Source organism: Copadichromis virginalis, linkage group LG14, assembly GCF_057382275.1.
Source record: "Copadichromis virginalis isolate Kocher_CV1m ecotype Utaka linkage group LG14, C_Virginalis_male_GT1.1, whole genome shotgun sequence".
In the NCBI taxonomy this organism is placed as follows: domain Eukaryota; kingdom Metazoa; phylum Chordata; class Actinopteri; order Cichliformes; family Cichlidae; genus Copadichromis; species Copadichromis virginalis.
Genome location: NC_140631.1, coordinates 15,128,911 through 15,145,635, shown reverse-complemented (window position 1 = coordinate 15,145,635; position 16,725 = coordinate 15,128,911). Strand labels below are relative to the sequence as shown.

Below are 16,725 nucleotides of genomic sequence, written 5' to 3'. Positions count from 1 at the left end.
TGCCAGGTTTAGTTGCTCAACACCTGATCGTGCAGGAGGAGCTCGCAGACAAAGAGCAAACACGCAGACAGATTTTGTGCTATTGTAAGATTAGAAAGACTGAAACTAATTAAAACTATCTGAAACAAACCACACCTCTTGAAACAAATACAATATCAAAATCAAAGACTCAGAACTAGCCTCTGGTTTAAACAAATTTTTATTTTATTTTTTTTAATGAATGTCATGAGTGAGCTGACTAAACTTTCCAAGAATACAAAGACTATGAGCTCAACTATGAGCATCCACTTACAGCTTGCCACCATCGTGAACCTTGTTACAGATGGCAAGATTACATTTTAGTCATCTTAAGTCACTCCCTGACAGTGCGATAGGAGTCACATGCTTCTCTTCCCCTTTTCTTCTCAACGTATCCATAGCTGAATCCTTAAATTATCAGAGAAAATGGCATTCAGTTTCTGTAATGTCTCCCCTAAGGTCTGATCAGAAGAAAACAAAGGTAAAGAAGAAAACCAGCAACCCTCATTTTGAAGAGACCTTCTTCTTTGAGGTAAATCTTGTAACACATGTTACCACATCATAGGTTTCAAATGGTCTGTTGGTTACAGCAGATAATTGTATATATTAACCATGACATGTTCATCTGCAGGTCACACGGTCCTACTCCAGGAGGACTCAATTCAACGTGGAGGAGGAGGACATCGAAAAACTTGAGATCAAGTGCGTTTTGAAGGTTTTTTCCCCCCTTTTGTGTGCGCTTAACGCTCTCTCTCGCTGTCTAACAGACCCACACACATACATGTACACGCTTCCCCTTTATAGTCTTGACAAAAGAAGAAGAATTTCTTAACGACTTCAGGTTTAAAAAAAAAAAAAACAAAAAAACCCAAACAAAAAAACTTTTTATTTGGTGTATTCTGACTACTGATGGAGAGCCTTTGATTTCTGGTTAAGGATATGTGGGGCTTCCATCACAGTGGATTCATAGCTCACTGGGTAAGACTAGTCAGAGCTGAAGGTAAACACTCGTGCATGGTGTTGAGGTTTGGATTTGAGGTGGTGTCATTGCACACATTGTATTGGTTTTTATGCACCAAGCAGGTAAGCACTGCTTAGTAGCGATTTTTCTTTTAAGCCCTTTCTGCCATATTTGAAGTGGGTGGTTGTTTTGTGCTGAACACACAGACAGAAAGAGCAACATTTATTTTGCCTTGCTACTTGTACATGTAGTTTGTAGTAACAGTTGTATATTTGCAGATGAAAAACATTCTTTCAGTCCACATCCTTTCCCCTTTTTTGCAGAGTTGATTTGTGGAACAATGAGAATCTGGCTCAGGATGTTTTTCTGGGGGAAACACGGGTTCCTGTCAAGATCCTACAAAGCGACCACATTCACAAAGCCTGGTAAGGAGCAGACGGAAGTATCTCGCTATCTTTAAACGTATTTATGCATACTTATTGAGCACTAGGCTGACAAATTTAGATTTTCTGTCCCCTTGTTTTGAAAATGGGTTTAAAGTGGAATCCTCCCCCCTTCAGGCACATGCCTGTAATAAAGACAGAGCATTTTCTTCCCATTTTAAATGGCAATACTGAGATAAAACTGAAATGTTCATGAGCTTTGGTTTACACCCCTATTACCTCCTGTTTACATAACTCCTAAAAGATTTTCCAAAATAGATTCAGAAGGGTCAGTTTTACCTATATGTGCTCGACTAAATCCAGCACAGTCTGATGCGTCTGTGCCTTTAAAAATTTACTACGGGGGGGAAAAAAACAAAAAACATGATCATTAATCTGTCATGGCCTGATTACCTTCCTCTTTACCAAACAGGGTTTTTTTTAATTTTTTATTTATTTAAACACTGGAAGGTGGAGCCGCTGCCTTTGGTATTTCACTGTTCAGGAACCCAGTCTTGCATGTCTGTTTGCACTGTTGCATTTTCTTGCTTTTACAAGGTGATCTTAAAACTCTTCCTAGATTTCTCAGAGTTCAGCAGTTTTTCCACTGTGTGGGTGTTTTCCTTGCTTTGCGTCAGAGTAGGAGATGTGGGATTACGCCAGATAGCAGTTTGTTAGTAGATGAGGGCTTTGAGTCGAGTGCGTGGGTGGCTTATGCATGGTGGCAGTACCTCATGTCCTGTGTTTATGCTGGAAGTCGTCCATGTTGCATTCATAAAAAGTGTTGGGTACAGGTGATCTGTTAAAGTGTCTCTGTCTGTGTGCAGTGATTACAGATCAAGGGGATTACGGGCAAACCTGCAGTGACTGCAGGCCAACTCGACATGTATAATGTTGTTTTACCCCACCTGTTGGCTTATGGAGAGATGTGCAGGCACTATGGGAGGAAGATTTATTGATCACTAGGCTGACTAATATGTTCTGAATCAAGGGTGGGGGAACTCCAAGCCTTAAGGGCCGTGTCCTGCAGGTTTTAGATCTCGCCCTGGGTCAACACACCTGAATCAAATGAATGAACCTGAATTAGTTCATTACCAGGCCTCTGGAGAACTTCAAGACATGTTGAGGAAGTAATTTAAAACCTGTTTTGGATCAAGGACTCCTCTGAAACCTGCAGGACACCAGCCTTTGAGGCCTGGAGTTCCCCCACCCCTCGTCTAAATGGATATTATAAAAAGACTTTTCCTCCCATGTCCAGATTTTTGGTCATTTTGATCTTTTCTTTCTTAATTTAAATGTCAAAAAAACGCCGATTAGCGGTTGAACAGCCTCACAAATTTAGATTTTCTTTCCCCTTGTTTTGAAAAAGGGGTTCAAAGTTAAATCATCCCTCGTTTAGGCATATACCTGTAATAAAGACAGAAGCATTTTCTGAACATTTTAAATGCCTATGTCGAGATAAAGCTGAAATATTTGTGTGCTTTGGTTTACACCCCTATATGCTGTTAAACAAGCCTAATGATTGAATTCCTCTTATTTTAAGTGAAAGCTGTTAGAGCAGCAGGAAAGAATTGGCAGCGTAGCAAAGACGGCTGTTTAGTTGATATACTGTGATAAACAGGTGGGTATATCTGTACTGAGCAGCATTTAGAAACCTTTTTTTGGTTTTTCTCAGTTGTTGCTGTAAAATATCCTCTAGTTTATCGTCTTGCTTTGCAATCTATTTATCATGGTTTTATGATTTGCAAGATTTTATGCTCATTGCTTAAAACCTTTGTAAAGTGGACTTAAATCCTTTGTGATGCTGCATATTTACTGCACTATTCCTGATACTTACTCTATTTCATGTTTATAGTATACATATTTTCTAAAGATGCATCCATTGAACTTTTTTGGCTTATTTCAAATTTCCCTTTTTCCGATACCAGCATTTTCCACTTTCGATATTCTTTCTAAAACCAGCACATACAAGCTAATCAGCTTTTATTCACGGATTTGTTTTTTTCTTAAATAGTAAAAGAAACTATCAAACCTTTACAGTTTCTGCAGTAAGTTACAGGATCTTCTTTTGCTGAAACAACTGAGTATAAAGTTTTCTGCTACTGCAAAGAGGTGAAAATAAGTTTCTGTACCTGACATGTATAATCTTTCTAGACAAAAGCAGGGTCTAGTAGATTTATAGAACAAAATAAATGTCAGGTACTTCCATAATTTTCCAATATATTTATAACTTCACTAGATAACCGGAGATCAACTCTCGTCTCTTTTTCTCCCGTCTCCATAATTTTTCTCCTAACTGCTTTAATCGTTCTGCTCATACCGAAGCTGCCGACTCTTGGCTGGCTCTGACCTCTGGATAGGTTCAACCACTTTTCTTTTGTTACCTTCTTAAACTTGTCCTTGTTCACTTAAGTTAGGTCGATTTAAGTGTCTGGTTAGGTTTGTTGTTAGGATCGTTTTCGTGGTGGTCCCCCCGCAGTTTACTTTGGAGAACTTTGTCGCCGAACTCAGAGCTGAGACCATCTGTGCTAACACCGTGTAAGCTTGTGGCTGTGAATATACCACTGTGCACATGTTATGTATTTATGAGATATAGTGTCTTGTAATCAGACGTGAGGCTGTCAGAGGGTCACTGGTGCGAGCTGAGTACACTGGGAATCGGCTGATTGCAGTTCCTGGTTGATTCAATGTTGCGTTTTTTTTGTTTGTCTTTTTAATATTTTCCCACTTTGAGGATCTCATGCATCTCTGTTGTTACTTCATCTGCTGTTTCAACTGGCTGTTACTGATTTATGAAAATGGGAGAGTGTGTTAGTTGTTAATTATTAATTATTAGTGGTCATAAGCTGCTTCTTTGCCTGGACCACCCCCACTATAAACAAGCACTCCCACCTCCACCACACCGCACCCTATCCCTGCCACCCACACACCCACCAATATCAGTCATGGCCTATGTAACCCTCGTCACTTTCTCAACCCTGTCCTCTAATGTGTGACTTTGTATTGTGCCCCTTCCTCCTGTTTTGTGTATATACTCCTCATGTCTGTTATTTATTCCTGCTGTCCTGCTAGTTATGTTTTCATACCATGCTCAGATGGTGTGGCGCTCCCACAATTTTGTAGTACATGTACAACAATCTGGCATCTCTACTAGAAGTTTGTGCATTAAAACAAAGAGCTAAGAAGTCTTAAGTTAACTGGATGGATGCACACCAGATGTAAACCGCTGCGTGCTCAAATAAGCAGCTCTCGATCTTTATCTGCATCGAAGATAATAACATGTCAGCTGTTTTGTTCAAAATTTGTTTCCACTTTCCTCAATTGGCTGTGGAGGGGTGAAAAAAAATATTGCAGGTTTAAACTCTGTGTTTGACTCAGACAACTGTATTCTGCGTGAGTATATGTGCACAACTCATCATATATTTAGGTAAGACATTGGATAAAAGCACATTTTGACAAATGAAGATGCTTTCTTCTGTCCTGCAAAGTGTTTTTGGAAGCTTCAGTGTTCGTTTTGCTGCTTTTTTCTGGTACAGTTGTTCTGTGATGTGTTAAACAGTTGGTATCAAACAAGCAGGATCAGCTTTTTTTTTTTTTTTTTTTTTTTTTTAAATTATGTGTAATCTTAGGTGGGTTGTGTTGTAGAGTTAATACTTTATGAAAGTGTCCAGGCTGTCTGTGACTGACACACATGTTCTCAGTTATCTGGTTTCTGTCTTGGTTATGTGATAAGTCGCAGGTTCCATGTGTTCAGAGGATGACTCATTAGTCACAGCACAGTAATGTGTTGTTTCTCTTATTGTCACCCATAAGGTATCTCCTTCAGCCAAAAGGGAACGGCAACAAATCCAAGTCTGATGATTTAGGATCCTTGCGTTTGAAGCTGACCTACATAGAAGACACAGTGCTGCCATCTGCCTGCTACACGCCACTCTGCACCCTGCTGCTCAAATCCCCAGATGTGAAGGTGAGACAGACGCTTTAAGTCGAAGCAAATCCTGATGAGAAAATTCCACACTGAGACGATGCAGAGATCGATATTGTTGTCTTTTCTCTTTTCACTTTTTTTTTCTCACCCTTCTTCAGCCCATCTCAGCATCAGCAGCACACATCCTGGGGGACATTTGCAGAGAGCGATACGAGGTCGTTCTGCCGATGGTCCGACTGCTGCTCCACAACAATCGCTTCGTGCCTTTTGTCTCTGCTGTGGCAGCACTGGAGCTGGACAACACTCAGTGAGTACTCCTCTGGCACATACCTTTTTACACCAAGCCAAGTAGATACACCGGATAGAAACATGCAAACAGATGTTACTGCACTGCAGTCACGCTGTGTTTTCCCTAACAAACAGTTCAACTTTCTGGCTATGACTAATGCAATAAAACAGGAAGCAGCTCTAAAATACAATAGAGCTTCAAGAGTGAATGTGGTTTTAATTACTCGTCTTGACTCAGACGGTCTGATTCTGAAACTTCATAAAAATTCTAGTCACAAAATAAAGTCTAATTGGTGTCTGTGGAATATCTGTGTCCATACAGGGAGGCTAACACTATATTCCGTGGCAACTCGCTGGCAACGCGCTGCATCGATGACATGATGAAGATTGTGGGAAAGAATTACCTATCTGTCACCTTGAAGCCTGTAATAGATGAGGTATGAGTAAAAAGGAGACACACACACACACACACACATCCTGTGTCGATGCCAGAATAGTCATGAATCACTGGGGTTAGAATGGAAAAATCCACTTAAACATCTGCCCTTCAGCCTCAGTCTGCAGATGTGCAGATGTAATTGGAGGGTTTGGATAGGCGCAGGGTATTTTCCTTTAAACGGTTTTAAAACTGTAATTTTTTTTTTAATCCTGTCTGGCTTGTTGACACTGGTCTAGATGTACAGGTTGAAGGCCACTGTAATTACCACAGTTTCTTGCAACTGTATCTACAGAGTGTGCATTATTGTGTATTTGGTCTTTTCTTTTATCTGTAACTTACAATTGCTAGTTAATTTGAGTTCTTCGACATAAAGCAAAAAGACACAGCTGGTGTTGAAAATGCCTTCAGTCCCTCCTCTCACTCACCGTGTCCAGCTGGTGTCCCTCCAATTTCAAGAAAATCTGAATAAACGTGCAGCTCCACACAGCAGCAAATCTCAGTTCTTGTTCACTTGAAATTTAAAGATTTGGTTTGTACTAATTGTTCTTTGTTTGCTTGCTTGATTTTTTTTTTTTTTCCCCCTCGTATCTTTAACAGATTTGTGAATCCAACAAAACCTGTGAGATAGACCCTATTAAACTAAAGGAAGGTGACAATGTAGAGGTCAACAAGGTAAGTGCACCCATCTCACTAGATTTATCAGTCTTGTAACAGGATTAATTGAAGCTTTGCTTGTCGTAAAACTGCGAAAAAAGTGTTTATCCACTTTTTAGCTTCTGTTTAAAACATTTTAAAGTGATGCTAAGTTGTTGTGCGTTTTTTACTTTACCTGTGCAGGAAAACCTGCAGGGTTACGTCCAGAAAGTCTTCTCCTCCATCACCCAGTCAAGTTCTAACTGCCCACCACTAATGTGTGACGTCTTCAGGTCTCTGAGGCATTTGGCCTGCAAACGCTTTCCAGGTAAAACGTAGAGCCAGTGTTAAAAAGAAAAACTGCTGTGACAAAAGGTTATATGCACACCCACAGCAGGTGTGTAAATTGTGACGTAAATGTCATTATGCCGGGCTTTTAGCAGATTGCGATGTTGCTGCTGGCTAAATGCCTTAGTAGTCCACAGCAGTATATTAAACCAAATGATATTTGGTATATTTATATATACACTCACCAGTCTTTTCTTTGCATACACCTTGATTTTACTGGGTTGGACCTTTGCTTTGCCTTATGAGCTAACTTAATTCTTCATGGCATAGATTCAGCAAGGTGCTCGATACATTCCTGAGGTTTTGGTCTATTTTGACAGTTTTGAGCTTTTCTCGTATAAAATATCTCTATTTTATACGCCATTTTTTTTTGCCGATTGAATTGAATTTGCTGGTTTCTCAGGTGTTTCTTTCTCCTCTCCACAGGCGACCCACATGTTCAGTACTCAGCCGTCAGCAGCTTTGTGTTTCTGCGCTTTTTTGCTGTCGCTGTTCTCTCTCCTCACTCCTTTCAACTGCGTTCCCATCATCCTGTAAGTACACGTCACCCACTCTCAGCGCTAATGACCAGTGAGCGTTTGCAGTTTACGTTCTCAGTCGGTTAACCTCGGTGCCGTTGTACATTTTCTGTAACTGCAGGATCCCGAGATTTCCCGGACGCTCACACTCATCTCAAAAACCATTCAGACTCTCGGCAGCTGGGGTAGCTTGTCAAAAAAGCTGGTAAGATTTATATTGCTGAAATTCTAGTGTGAACTACGTGTTGTCCACTTTATAGTAATTGACAAACAGAGGCACTTTCCAAATGCATTTTTTTTTCCTGTTATGCTAATTAAACCCACTTTGTTTTTTCTCTTTCTAGTCCAGTTTTAAAGAAACCTATATGTATGACTTCTTCAAATCATTCCAGGAAGAGAAGTGTATCGAAAAAGTTAAAAAGGTATTTTTTCCCCCCTCACATACTCACATAAAGGTCTATAAAAGGATTCATCATTTCTAATCCCTGTTATCATTTTGTTTCCAGTTTCTGGATGAAATCTCCTCCAACGTCAGTAAGGAGTCCAGTGGGCTGGAAGACGCTGTCGTTCTCAAGGAGGGGTGAGTGTTCAGTTCAAGTCTGGGCAGAACTGAGAACTCTCACTTGGTAATAAAGAAGCCTTGAGAGTAGGCATAAAACAACAAGTGAATTTTATGACACGATAACCGTTTGAGGGCGTTCACTATGTCCTGTTAGAAGACTCTAATTACATCATTTGAGCATAAAGATTACTCTGAAGTAATAAATTGTACTTATGTTTTTTTTGCCTTAAGTAAATCAGCTCAGATTTGAACCCTTAGCCTGTCCTTTTATAGGGAAGTACAGAAACGTGCTCAGGGGAGAAAACCCCCTGGAATGAAAACGTTTAAGAAGAGGTGGCTCAGACTGACCAACAGGGAGCTCTCCTACCACAAACATAAAGGTGAGACCAGTTTACTGTAATCTCATACTCGAATGTGATGAAAACTAATGAGACAAACACGTATGCACGGGTTACACGCAATGCTAAGTTCCCGATACTAGCACTAGATGGAGCTAAAGTAATTACTTGTATATTACTTATAAAATTAAGAGATTAAATGGACTGGTTCTTTTATATAGTGCATTTCTACTGAGTATTCAAAGCACTTTATACTTGCCTCATTCACCCATTCATACAAGCACTTTTTTTCTGTTTATGCCTTTTAAAGTACTGGACAATAAGCATATACAATGACCTGATTTGTTTTTGTAGTTTCCTGTGTTGATTACTTGCGTGTTGACTTTGCATCAGCTGATTAATGAAATGCATGTTTTGAGGGCTTTGCAGAGTAAATACTGCCTTTCTGTGATACTTAAGGAAAGTTTCGAGTGCTCAGTAAATTGTCAGAGAGAGAGGGTGTGATAATAAACAAGATTGATCATCAATCATTGGAGCCAGTTGATAGGAATATAAAACTTCAAGTCTTCAAGGAATTTCCCAAAAAATCTGTTCAAAAACTGCAGCTTTTACTTTCATAGGAGAAGTTAAAATGTTTTATTTTCTTCTGCTCATTATTTAAGCTAAACGGTAATGTTGTTGAGACTGGAGGCTGTTTGTGCGTAAACCTAACAGAATGACTTGTTCTCCCCAGGGAAAGATGCCGACCGCACCATTAATGTCAAAAATATCCGGGCGGTGGAGAAAGTGGATGAAAGTGCCTTTAACCGCAAAAATGTAAGCCAGTTCCCCCTCTCACATGGCCCCGTCATCACTTCTCATGTATTACCCGTTTAAAATGGAAACGTCAGTGCCAGTGTCACTTCCTCCTGTTGTTATTAACAGTGAAAACGGCGCATTGTTGGTCTCATGGGCACGTTCACTTTCAAATGAAGTACAGAAATGACAATGTTGTTGTTGCTGGTGTAGAGGGGCGCTTTGTTTCTTGCGCTCAGAATGACCTTTATGGGAACGAAACGGTCACATCATAGTTTAACTACTTTGTTTCTCTTGCGTCAGATGTTTCAGGTGGTCCACTCTGAGAAGCCTCTTTACGTCCAGGCTGGAAACTGTGTGGAAGCCAGCGAGTGGCTGGAGGTCCTGAGCCAGGTCAGTCGTTGCAACGAGGGACGCCTGGCCACTTTCCACCCGTCAAACTACACCAGCGGGGCCTGGCAGTGCTGCCAAAGCCTGAGTAGCAACGCTCCAGGCTGCAAGCCCTGCACAACGTGAGTTTTTCCTCCACATCAACACCACCGCGAGGGGCGGGGCGGGGGGGAATGGTTCAGTACCCTCGCTGCCATACGTGGGGCGTGTGTTGCAGATCACAATAAACGCTTAATAAAACTGCCTGCTGGTCTTAAGTTTGACTGACTGTGTAGGTGCTCACGAGCAAACCTTAACCTTTTAATCATTATCTCTTGTTATGAGGACATTTCAAATGGAAAATAGAAAACTTCTAAAGCAGGATTTTTCAGGTGTGCTGATTTTTATATGATGTTAAAAAAGAAAAGTCTTTTCAGCGTGGCATCAAAGCAGGTTAAGTTTGAAGTTTTCAATAAGGAAGAGGCTTTGTAGGGACTAAACTGAGCTTTAATTGAGAAGTGTTTGATTTCATTTATCAGCTACTGACTTTGAGGACTGTCATTTAGCTGCTCTGATGTTGTCGATCTTCTTCACCGCCTCTGTAGATGTTTAGCAAGTTTACAAAGATGAGTCAGATGGTGCACTTTCATGCTAACGTCTGTAGTGTAAGTGATGTGTGCGAGTGTGGAGAGATGCATGTATTTACGTTGTTTTTCTTAGTTTGTGAGTTTCCTTTTTTTTGCTGCTTTTTCCTGCAAAGATTTCTCTACACTTGTGTTCTCTCCTGTTTCAGCACCATGCTGGCCAACCTGCAGCTGGATATAGACTGTGACCGAGAAGCAGAGAGAATTTTCTCACTCCTCTCAGCAAACGACACAAAGCTTCAGAGCATGGAGGGTCAGTATCAGCATCGTTTTCAGAAATGCTTCATTAGAGAGAGCAGGGTATGGTTCATATAAATGCAGCTGACTCATGATATGACGTTCAGTTTAGGGTATTTAATCGTATAAAACTACAAGCCTTATGTATACATTAGGCCCAGTGTTGTGCAGAGTGAGGTCAGATCAGCTGGTGTTTGTCTCTCAGACATTTGCGAGCTTTTTTTTTTTTTTTTTTTTTTTAAAACACCAGCAGCTGTCCTTTGTGGGATCAGCCATCAAAGCAATCAACGTATGAAGATGTCAGGTTTTAAATTCATTCATTCTCCACACTATGGTGTGTTTCACACGAACCACTGAGGGCAAAACTTTTAATTTCCAGTGTGGCGGGACAACTCATTTTCAGCCTTCATCTGGTGATTTAGAGGTGAAGTTGGTCTAATTCAGGACCACTAGAGCACCAACATCTTAAATCAAAACCACAGACAGTATAAATGGTCACGTAGCTACTGTGACATCATCTGTTGCTGAGCATTTGGTAACCATCCCACAGATAATCCTCCTCAAACACAGTATCGCCAAACTTTACAACATAGATTTAATTTATTATTCAGTGTGACCCAAAACGAGTGACTAAGCCCATAAAGTCATCGGGAATCTGTTTGGTTATCTCAATAAACATTTTCCCACAGACTTGTCTAGTAACAGAAGTCCTTTAACAGACACAGCTATCGCCATCTGGTGGCCAACTTAGGGCACTTTTACACAGGCTTCATTCATCTGACCTTAAAGCTAAATCTACGGTGGCTCTGAGAGGACAAATGGATTGCAAGATAAGAAAGTAGCAGGAAAATCTCACAAAACACAACAAAGTGTTTCTAGGGAGACAATAACAGGACAGACGAGCTGTGGAAGTGACAGAAACCAAAACATGCACCGGACTGCACTGGGACGCGCTTACAGGAGGAAAACACTTCCGTTTTGTTTTGTAATTTTATTATTATTATTTTTCTTGTGTTTTATGTGCTTTTGCAGGAGTTTTTCTATGTACTGGTGTTTTCTTGCAGTGCATTTGACCTCTCAGGGCCACTGTTTGCATCCACGTTTCATACAAACTATTAAACACGCCTCCTTTTTTTGTATCACATGGTTTTCCCCATTGGGCTGAACACCTCGGACACCCAGTCTGCCATCTCAGTTTTTCTACTTTCACTCTGGTGTCTGTGTAAAAGAGCGAGGGTAAACTGTTTTGCACATACTGCTAATGAAGCTGTTACTTCACTATATCGTCGCGTAGATAAAAACTTGTTTCCTGCCGTCTTCGTGTTCACCATCTCACTTCCGAGCACTTGAAGTTGCACTTTGTAATGTTTGTCCTCTCCACAGATGCCTGTGCCAGTTTGGCAGTGTATCAGGGCCCCCAGCGAGAGCCGGAGGAATACTCAAAGTTCACCATTCAGGAACCCAAAGAGACCTTTCACACACTGAAACAGCTCCGAAACATCATGGAGGAGCTGCAGCGGCAGCACAATAGCAGGAATGACGTACGGCAGTACGGCAGCCTGTAAGTCTCCATGTTACATTATTACAATACACCAGTTTTACGCAGTATGAGTATATAATGCAGTGACGGTAAATGATGTGGAAATCGTATTAATAATACTAAAACACATTCTGCAGTGTGGATGCTGAAAGTAGGACTATGTGATCTAAATTGGTAGAGGAAGTGCAGAACACGATGGCAAAGAAAAATGGGAAATTTTCAAAATAAGACGCTAAAGTTGTGATCTAAAGCCCTGCAAAGGACATCACAGGTGCACAGGGCAGCATCTGATATCCCCATGTTGTTGTTGTCCCTGGATCATCATCATCATCGATGTTGGTCCAGGTTTTAATACTGCAAGGGACCATTAATACTGTTGTGATGTCATAGTTTTTCGACATGGAAACACAATCACGTCACACAGCAAAGCCAAACCTTAATCCTAGCTCTGACTATGGCCCCTCTATCCCTGCCCTATAATGATAATGATGATCCAGGACGAACACCTGGATCTCCGCTACACCTGAGGATCAGTTCAAAAGTTTTGGACACTAAAAGTAAAGCTGGGAAGCTTGCAGAAATAAAAGAAAGTTTGACCTTAAGGGACTAACGCCCTAACTTTAATGTTTTATTACAGCTGTGGCCCAGGACTCTCAGAAAGATCACTTACTCATTATCTTTGTCTTCCTTCCCGTTTCAGTGACAACCCCATAGTGGGAAAAACCTCTTAACCTGGCTGGGGCGATCTGGTCCAAAAGCAGCCACGCCTGCATCACAACAAAGCGCCTACGTTGTCCATTAGAAGCCCCAGGAGCTGTGCCAGTGAGAAAAGGTGCGACCAGGTGAATGATACGCCACCTGACCTCCACATGTCATGAGTCCACTACAGCAGTGACAGCCCGAGAAGGGGAGCCAGAACAAGCTTGTGAGCTTGACCAGGATCGCACCTTCATCCTCGAAAGGAATGAACCCTTAGGTGTTTTTTCTTTTTTTTCTTTTTTTTTTGAAGTATGTTGCCTCATCTCCTCCCCGTCCTCTGCAGTGAAGGTCACAGATTCTATCCGTGTCTTAACTTATGTCCCCCTTTTTACGTACAGCTGTGTGAAATGGGCATCATTAGATGGTGTGTGAATAGGCTGCTAATTTTTTCTTTTATTCACAGAGTTTTATACGAACAGCTGTAATGATGCTCTCCTCTCATCTGTGAACATCTGTCTTTACAGTTGATTCCTAATCACCAATCTGGAGGCCCCTCCCCCCCGTAAACTTCAGTCTTTTCTCCTCCTCCTGAACAAATGTAAATGTATATTTTCAAAGAACATTTAAACCGGTCTGCCTTACTTTGACGGATGTTTCTTTCACATCAAATGCTGAGGGAATAATGCAAAAGCACTTTAAATATTTGGAGCACTCCAAATAGAAAATGATTGGATACTTGGTATCAGCTTTCCCCATTTTGATCAGTTACATGATCCTTTGTTTCATTCCTGTACAATAACATTTATAGCCTGTAGATTTTAAGATATTTTTCTTGACCAAAGACGATTTCATAGGTTTGAACATGAACTTGAAGAAATTAATGTATTTTGAATACAAATGGTTTAAAAATGGAGATAAATAAGATGAATATATATAAATATATATATGTTTGGTTTATGTGTACGTTTTTGCTAACATATCCTTTACTTTTTAGTGACTTAAGGCAAGCAGTTTGCATGCGTTCAGTTTTGAATCCTGATAGCACGACTGTAGTGAAGAGTTGTATTTCCCTGTGATTGTGAATCGTATCGGTACGGTGTGCGTCAGATCTGTGCTGTCGTGTTGAGAGCCTTGAAACCTTACTAACAGTGGCTTATGTAAGAAATGATGTTCAACCTGCAGAGAGGAACCAATTGGAATAACAAAATCGCCCCTGTCTTTCACGCTTTAGTCCAGACAATCTCCGCCAGTGCGCACGTTATGTCCTCCTTCTTTACTATCGCGGCTCCAGCTGTTTTGTTTCATCGTCTTTAGGGAATTTTCTTGAAATGTGGCACAGCTGTTTGCCACAGCACTCTGCTGCAATGACCAGTAGAGAAACGTCTGTGTAGTAAAGGGAAAAATATGATGTTATTACAAACTGTCAGACTCTTAAAGTTACTCATATTCTAGCATGCATGTCCTGCAGGAGTAGGGTTGCATCAGATGAACAAAGCAATAGCAAATAATCAAGATTGATTGCGTAAAATAGAGATTATCAAATTTACTTTGTGGGTCTTACTCCATTTTAATTGAATTCAGTTTGTTTGTAACTGACACAAACCAGCTCCTCAATTTTATTTTTTAAGTGGTAACCAGCAAAATTTCCCCCCAGTTAGGCTGATTTTGATTATCAGTCGGTGGATTGTTTTGTTTTTTTTGGGGGGGGGATTTTTGTTCATTTTTTCCCTCTGAAAGAACCAGTGAACAATCACTTTGATTCAGTCTTGATTTTTGAGTTCTTTTTTTGTTCCTTCCTGTGGTTTTGAGTCTGCTTCCCATTTGAACGATGAAGTGTTGAATAGAGACAAAATTAAAGTGGACCTGTTATGCTTCTAAATTCTCTCATATACTTACAGGTTTAATTGTGGGTGCTCATATAAACAAGTGTATGCAGAGTTAAAAGTTCACACTGCTCTACATTCACTGTTTCAGAGGTTGTTTTGTTGTGTTTTTTCTACTCATGGATGGTGATGATGTCAGAGAGTGGATATCCCCTTATATGGTCATCTCAGCTCCATATAGGGGGATATCTAGGGCATCCAATCAGAAGGAAGGATTTCACAAAGCCTTAAAGAGACAAACGCTCAAACAGGTTATTTTAGGTAGACGATCAAATGAGAAGAAATACAAACATGGAGCAGTGAAAGAGCATAACGGGTCTCCTTTGAACATCTAAAGTTTAAACATTGAATGCTGATATTACAGGGTTAACTGTGTCTTTTCTTTTATTTGTCTGTGATTGTTTTCATGAGTTGTGTCTTTGGTCCATTATCTATTTCTAACTTGCATGTCTTGTACATTTAACAATATATTTTTCTAGGAAAATGTTTTGTACCTTTTTTTTTTTCTCTCTTTTAAACACTGATTTTAATGTATTACTCAGCTGGTACTTTTGTTCTCAGTCTGTCGACTTCGTCAAGGCTGGATGCTTTCTGTTTTTTTGTTTTTTTTTGTTGTTGTTGTTTTGTGTGTGTTTTCTATGCCCGTGCGCACTCCTTATTGGCTCCTCGTGGCCATAACTCCCTCAAAACTCCCTCTCGTTGAAGCTGATTAACACAGTGTTACTGCGGTGAATGTCGCGTGTTCACGTGCACGTCAGTAGTGAACAACGTGCCTGATCGGAGCCAAAATAAAACTGTAAAGTGATTTCACGCCGATTCGGTTAATGGACTTTGCTTATGATTTGAGTGACGCTGAATAAAAACAAATCTCTGATGTCAAACTTCGACATCTGAATCGGAAAGCTAGCGTAGAATCAATTGTTGTTGTATCGCATAAGCTTGCATGCTAACTCCATTGCTAGTTTTAATAAGGCCAGTAAACTAGAGGGTGGTGTATGTGTGCTTATTTTCATAAAACGTGAACGGGGTGGGGTTGTTTTAATCTGTCTGATTTTAATAGGGGAAGTTTCTTCATTTGTTTGTTGTTATAAACGATCTCTATGTGGAAACATGTGACTTTCCTGTTGGACTACAGCCAGCTTCATTTCATAAGATTACCAAACAGGAAGGGAAATGTCCATATGTGCTTTGATCTATCAGGTGAACACAGGGGAAATTAAGGTATTAGCCAACATGCAGATCTGATATGGCTCTTAAGAAGGACCAAAATCTGATATCACTGCAGTTTGTTTTTGCAGGTGTATCTGAAACAATCTTTTTTTTTTTTTTTCTCCTGCCAATCAGATTGTTCTGTGTCAAAGCAAAGTGTGAGTGCAGATGACCGTCTGAAGGCTTTGTAGAATTTTTCTTTCTTTCTTTTTTTTTTTTTAAAGCTAAAGTCTCTTCTTGTCCAGTAAACGGTGAGCAGTTCGATGTTATCGTCACATCTCCAGCTCGTTTCTTCTGAATGTCTGTTATTTTTATACACATTAAACATTTTATTTTTCCATAAATGGTCTATTCTGTGTCTCTTCATAATAAAAACACTTTGCCAGTGCCTCTTCTGTTTGTTAGGTGTCTGTTTTCCTACTGCGCTGATGTGACCTGCGTACAGTGTCCTCCACGATTCAGACAAAGAAACAAGTTGTCTAATTTTGCGTATAACTTGCTAAAGGTTTGCAATTGGATTCAGGTCTATAGCAGATTGAGGGCCAGCCAATGGCACCAATGTTTTCAACGTGAAGGAACCACCAACGGACTGGGCTCATTAGGCCGTGCACCAGGAGCGACCCAGGGCTCATTGTGCCAACTTAAAGTCTGACAGTCTAGATTATTATCTCCATAATAACAGCAGTCAGGATACTGTTGGCTAGCAAGGAGGGATTGCATAGATGGGCTGCACCAATAAGACAAACTAAATTCTGCTGAATTAATTTCTCATCCCGACTCAAAAATATGTTGGACCCTCTCGCCACCCTGTGTCTAACAGCGTGCTCATGCTGTTTTTCCTCGCACAAAGGAGCGTTTACCTGTCCTGCTGCTGGGTTGATACCCGTCTAAAGC

At 40.5% G+C, this 16,725-nt stretch overlaps 1 protein-coding gene across 1 annotated transcript in view; it reads left to right on the top strand.

Annotated features, from left to right (window-relative positions):
• rasa2 (RAS p21 protein activator 2) overlaps positions 1 to 16,219 on the top strand; it is a 31,978-nt gene extending 15,759 nt beyond the window's left edge. Inside the window, exons 7-24 of the mRNA XM_085479430.1 lie at positions 478 to 550; positions 650 to 720; positions 1,303 to 1,404; positions 5,215 to 5,368; positions 5,488 to 5,636; positions 5,940 to 6,054; positions 6,654 to 6,728; positions 6,894 to 7,017; positions 7,464 to 7,570; positions 7,677 to 7,760; positions 7,900 to 7,977; positions 8,062 to 8,135; positions 8,391 to 8,497; positions 9,189 to 9,271; positions 9,554 to 9,762; positions 10,413 to 10,516; positions 11,884 to 12,061; positions 12,741 to 16,219. Of these exons, the coding sequence (XP_085335556.1) occupies positions 478 to 550; positions 650 to 720; positions 1,303 to 1,404; positions 5,215 to 5,368; positions 5,488 to 5,636; positions 5,940 to 6,054; positions 6,654 to 6,728; positions 6,894 to 7,017; positions 7,464 to 7,570; positions 7,677 to 7,760; positions 7,900 to 7,977; positions 8,062 to 8,135; positions 8,391 to 8,497; positions 9,189 to 9,271; positions 9,554 to 9,762; positions 10,413 to 10,516; positions 11,884 to 12,061; positions 12,741 to 12,771 (1,918 nt within the window). The 3' untranslated portion in view covers positions 12,772 to 16,219. The remainder of the gene's footprint in view (positions 1 to 477; positions 551 to 649; positions 721 to 1,302; positions 1,405 to 5,214; positions 5,369 to 5,487; positions 5,637 to 5,939; positions 6,055 to 6,653; positions 6,729 to 6,893; positions 7,018 to 7,463; positions 7,571 to 7,676; positions 7,761 to 7,899; positions 7,978 to 8,061; positions 8,136 to 8,390; positions 8,498 to 9,188; positions 9,272 to 9,553; positions 9,763 to 10,412; positions 10,517 to 11,883; positions 12,062 to 12,740) is intronic.
• Positions 16,220 to 16,725: the final 506 nt, after the last annotated feature.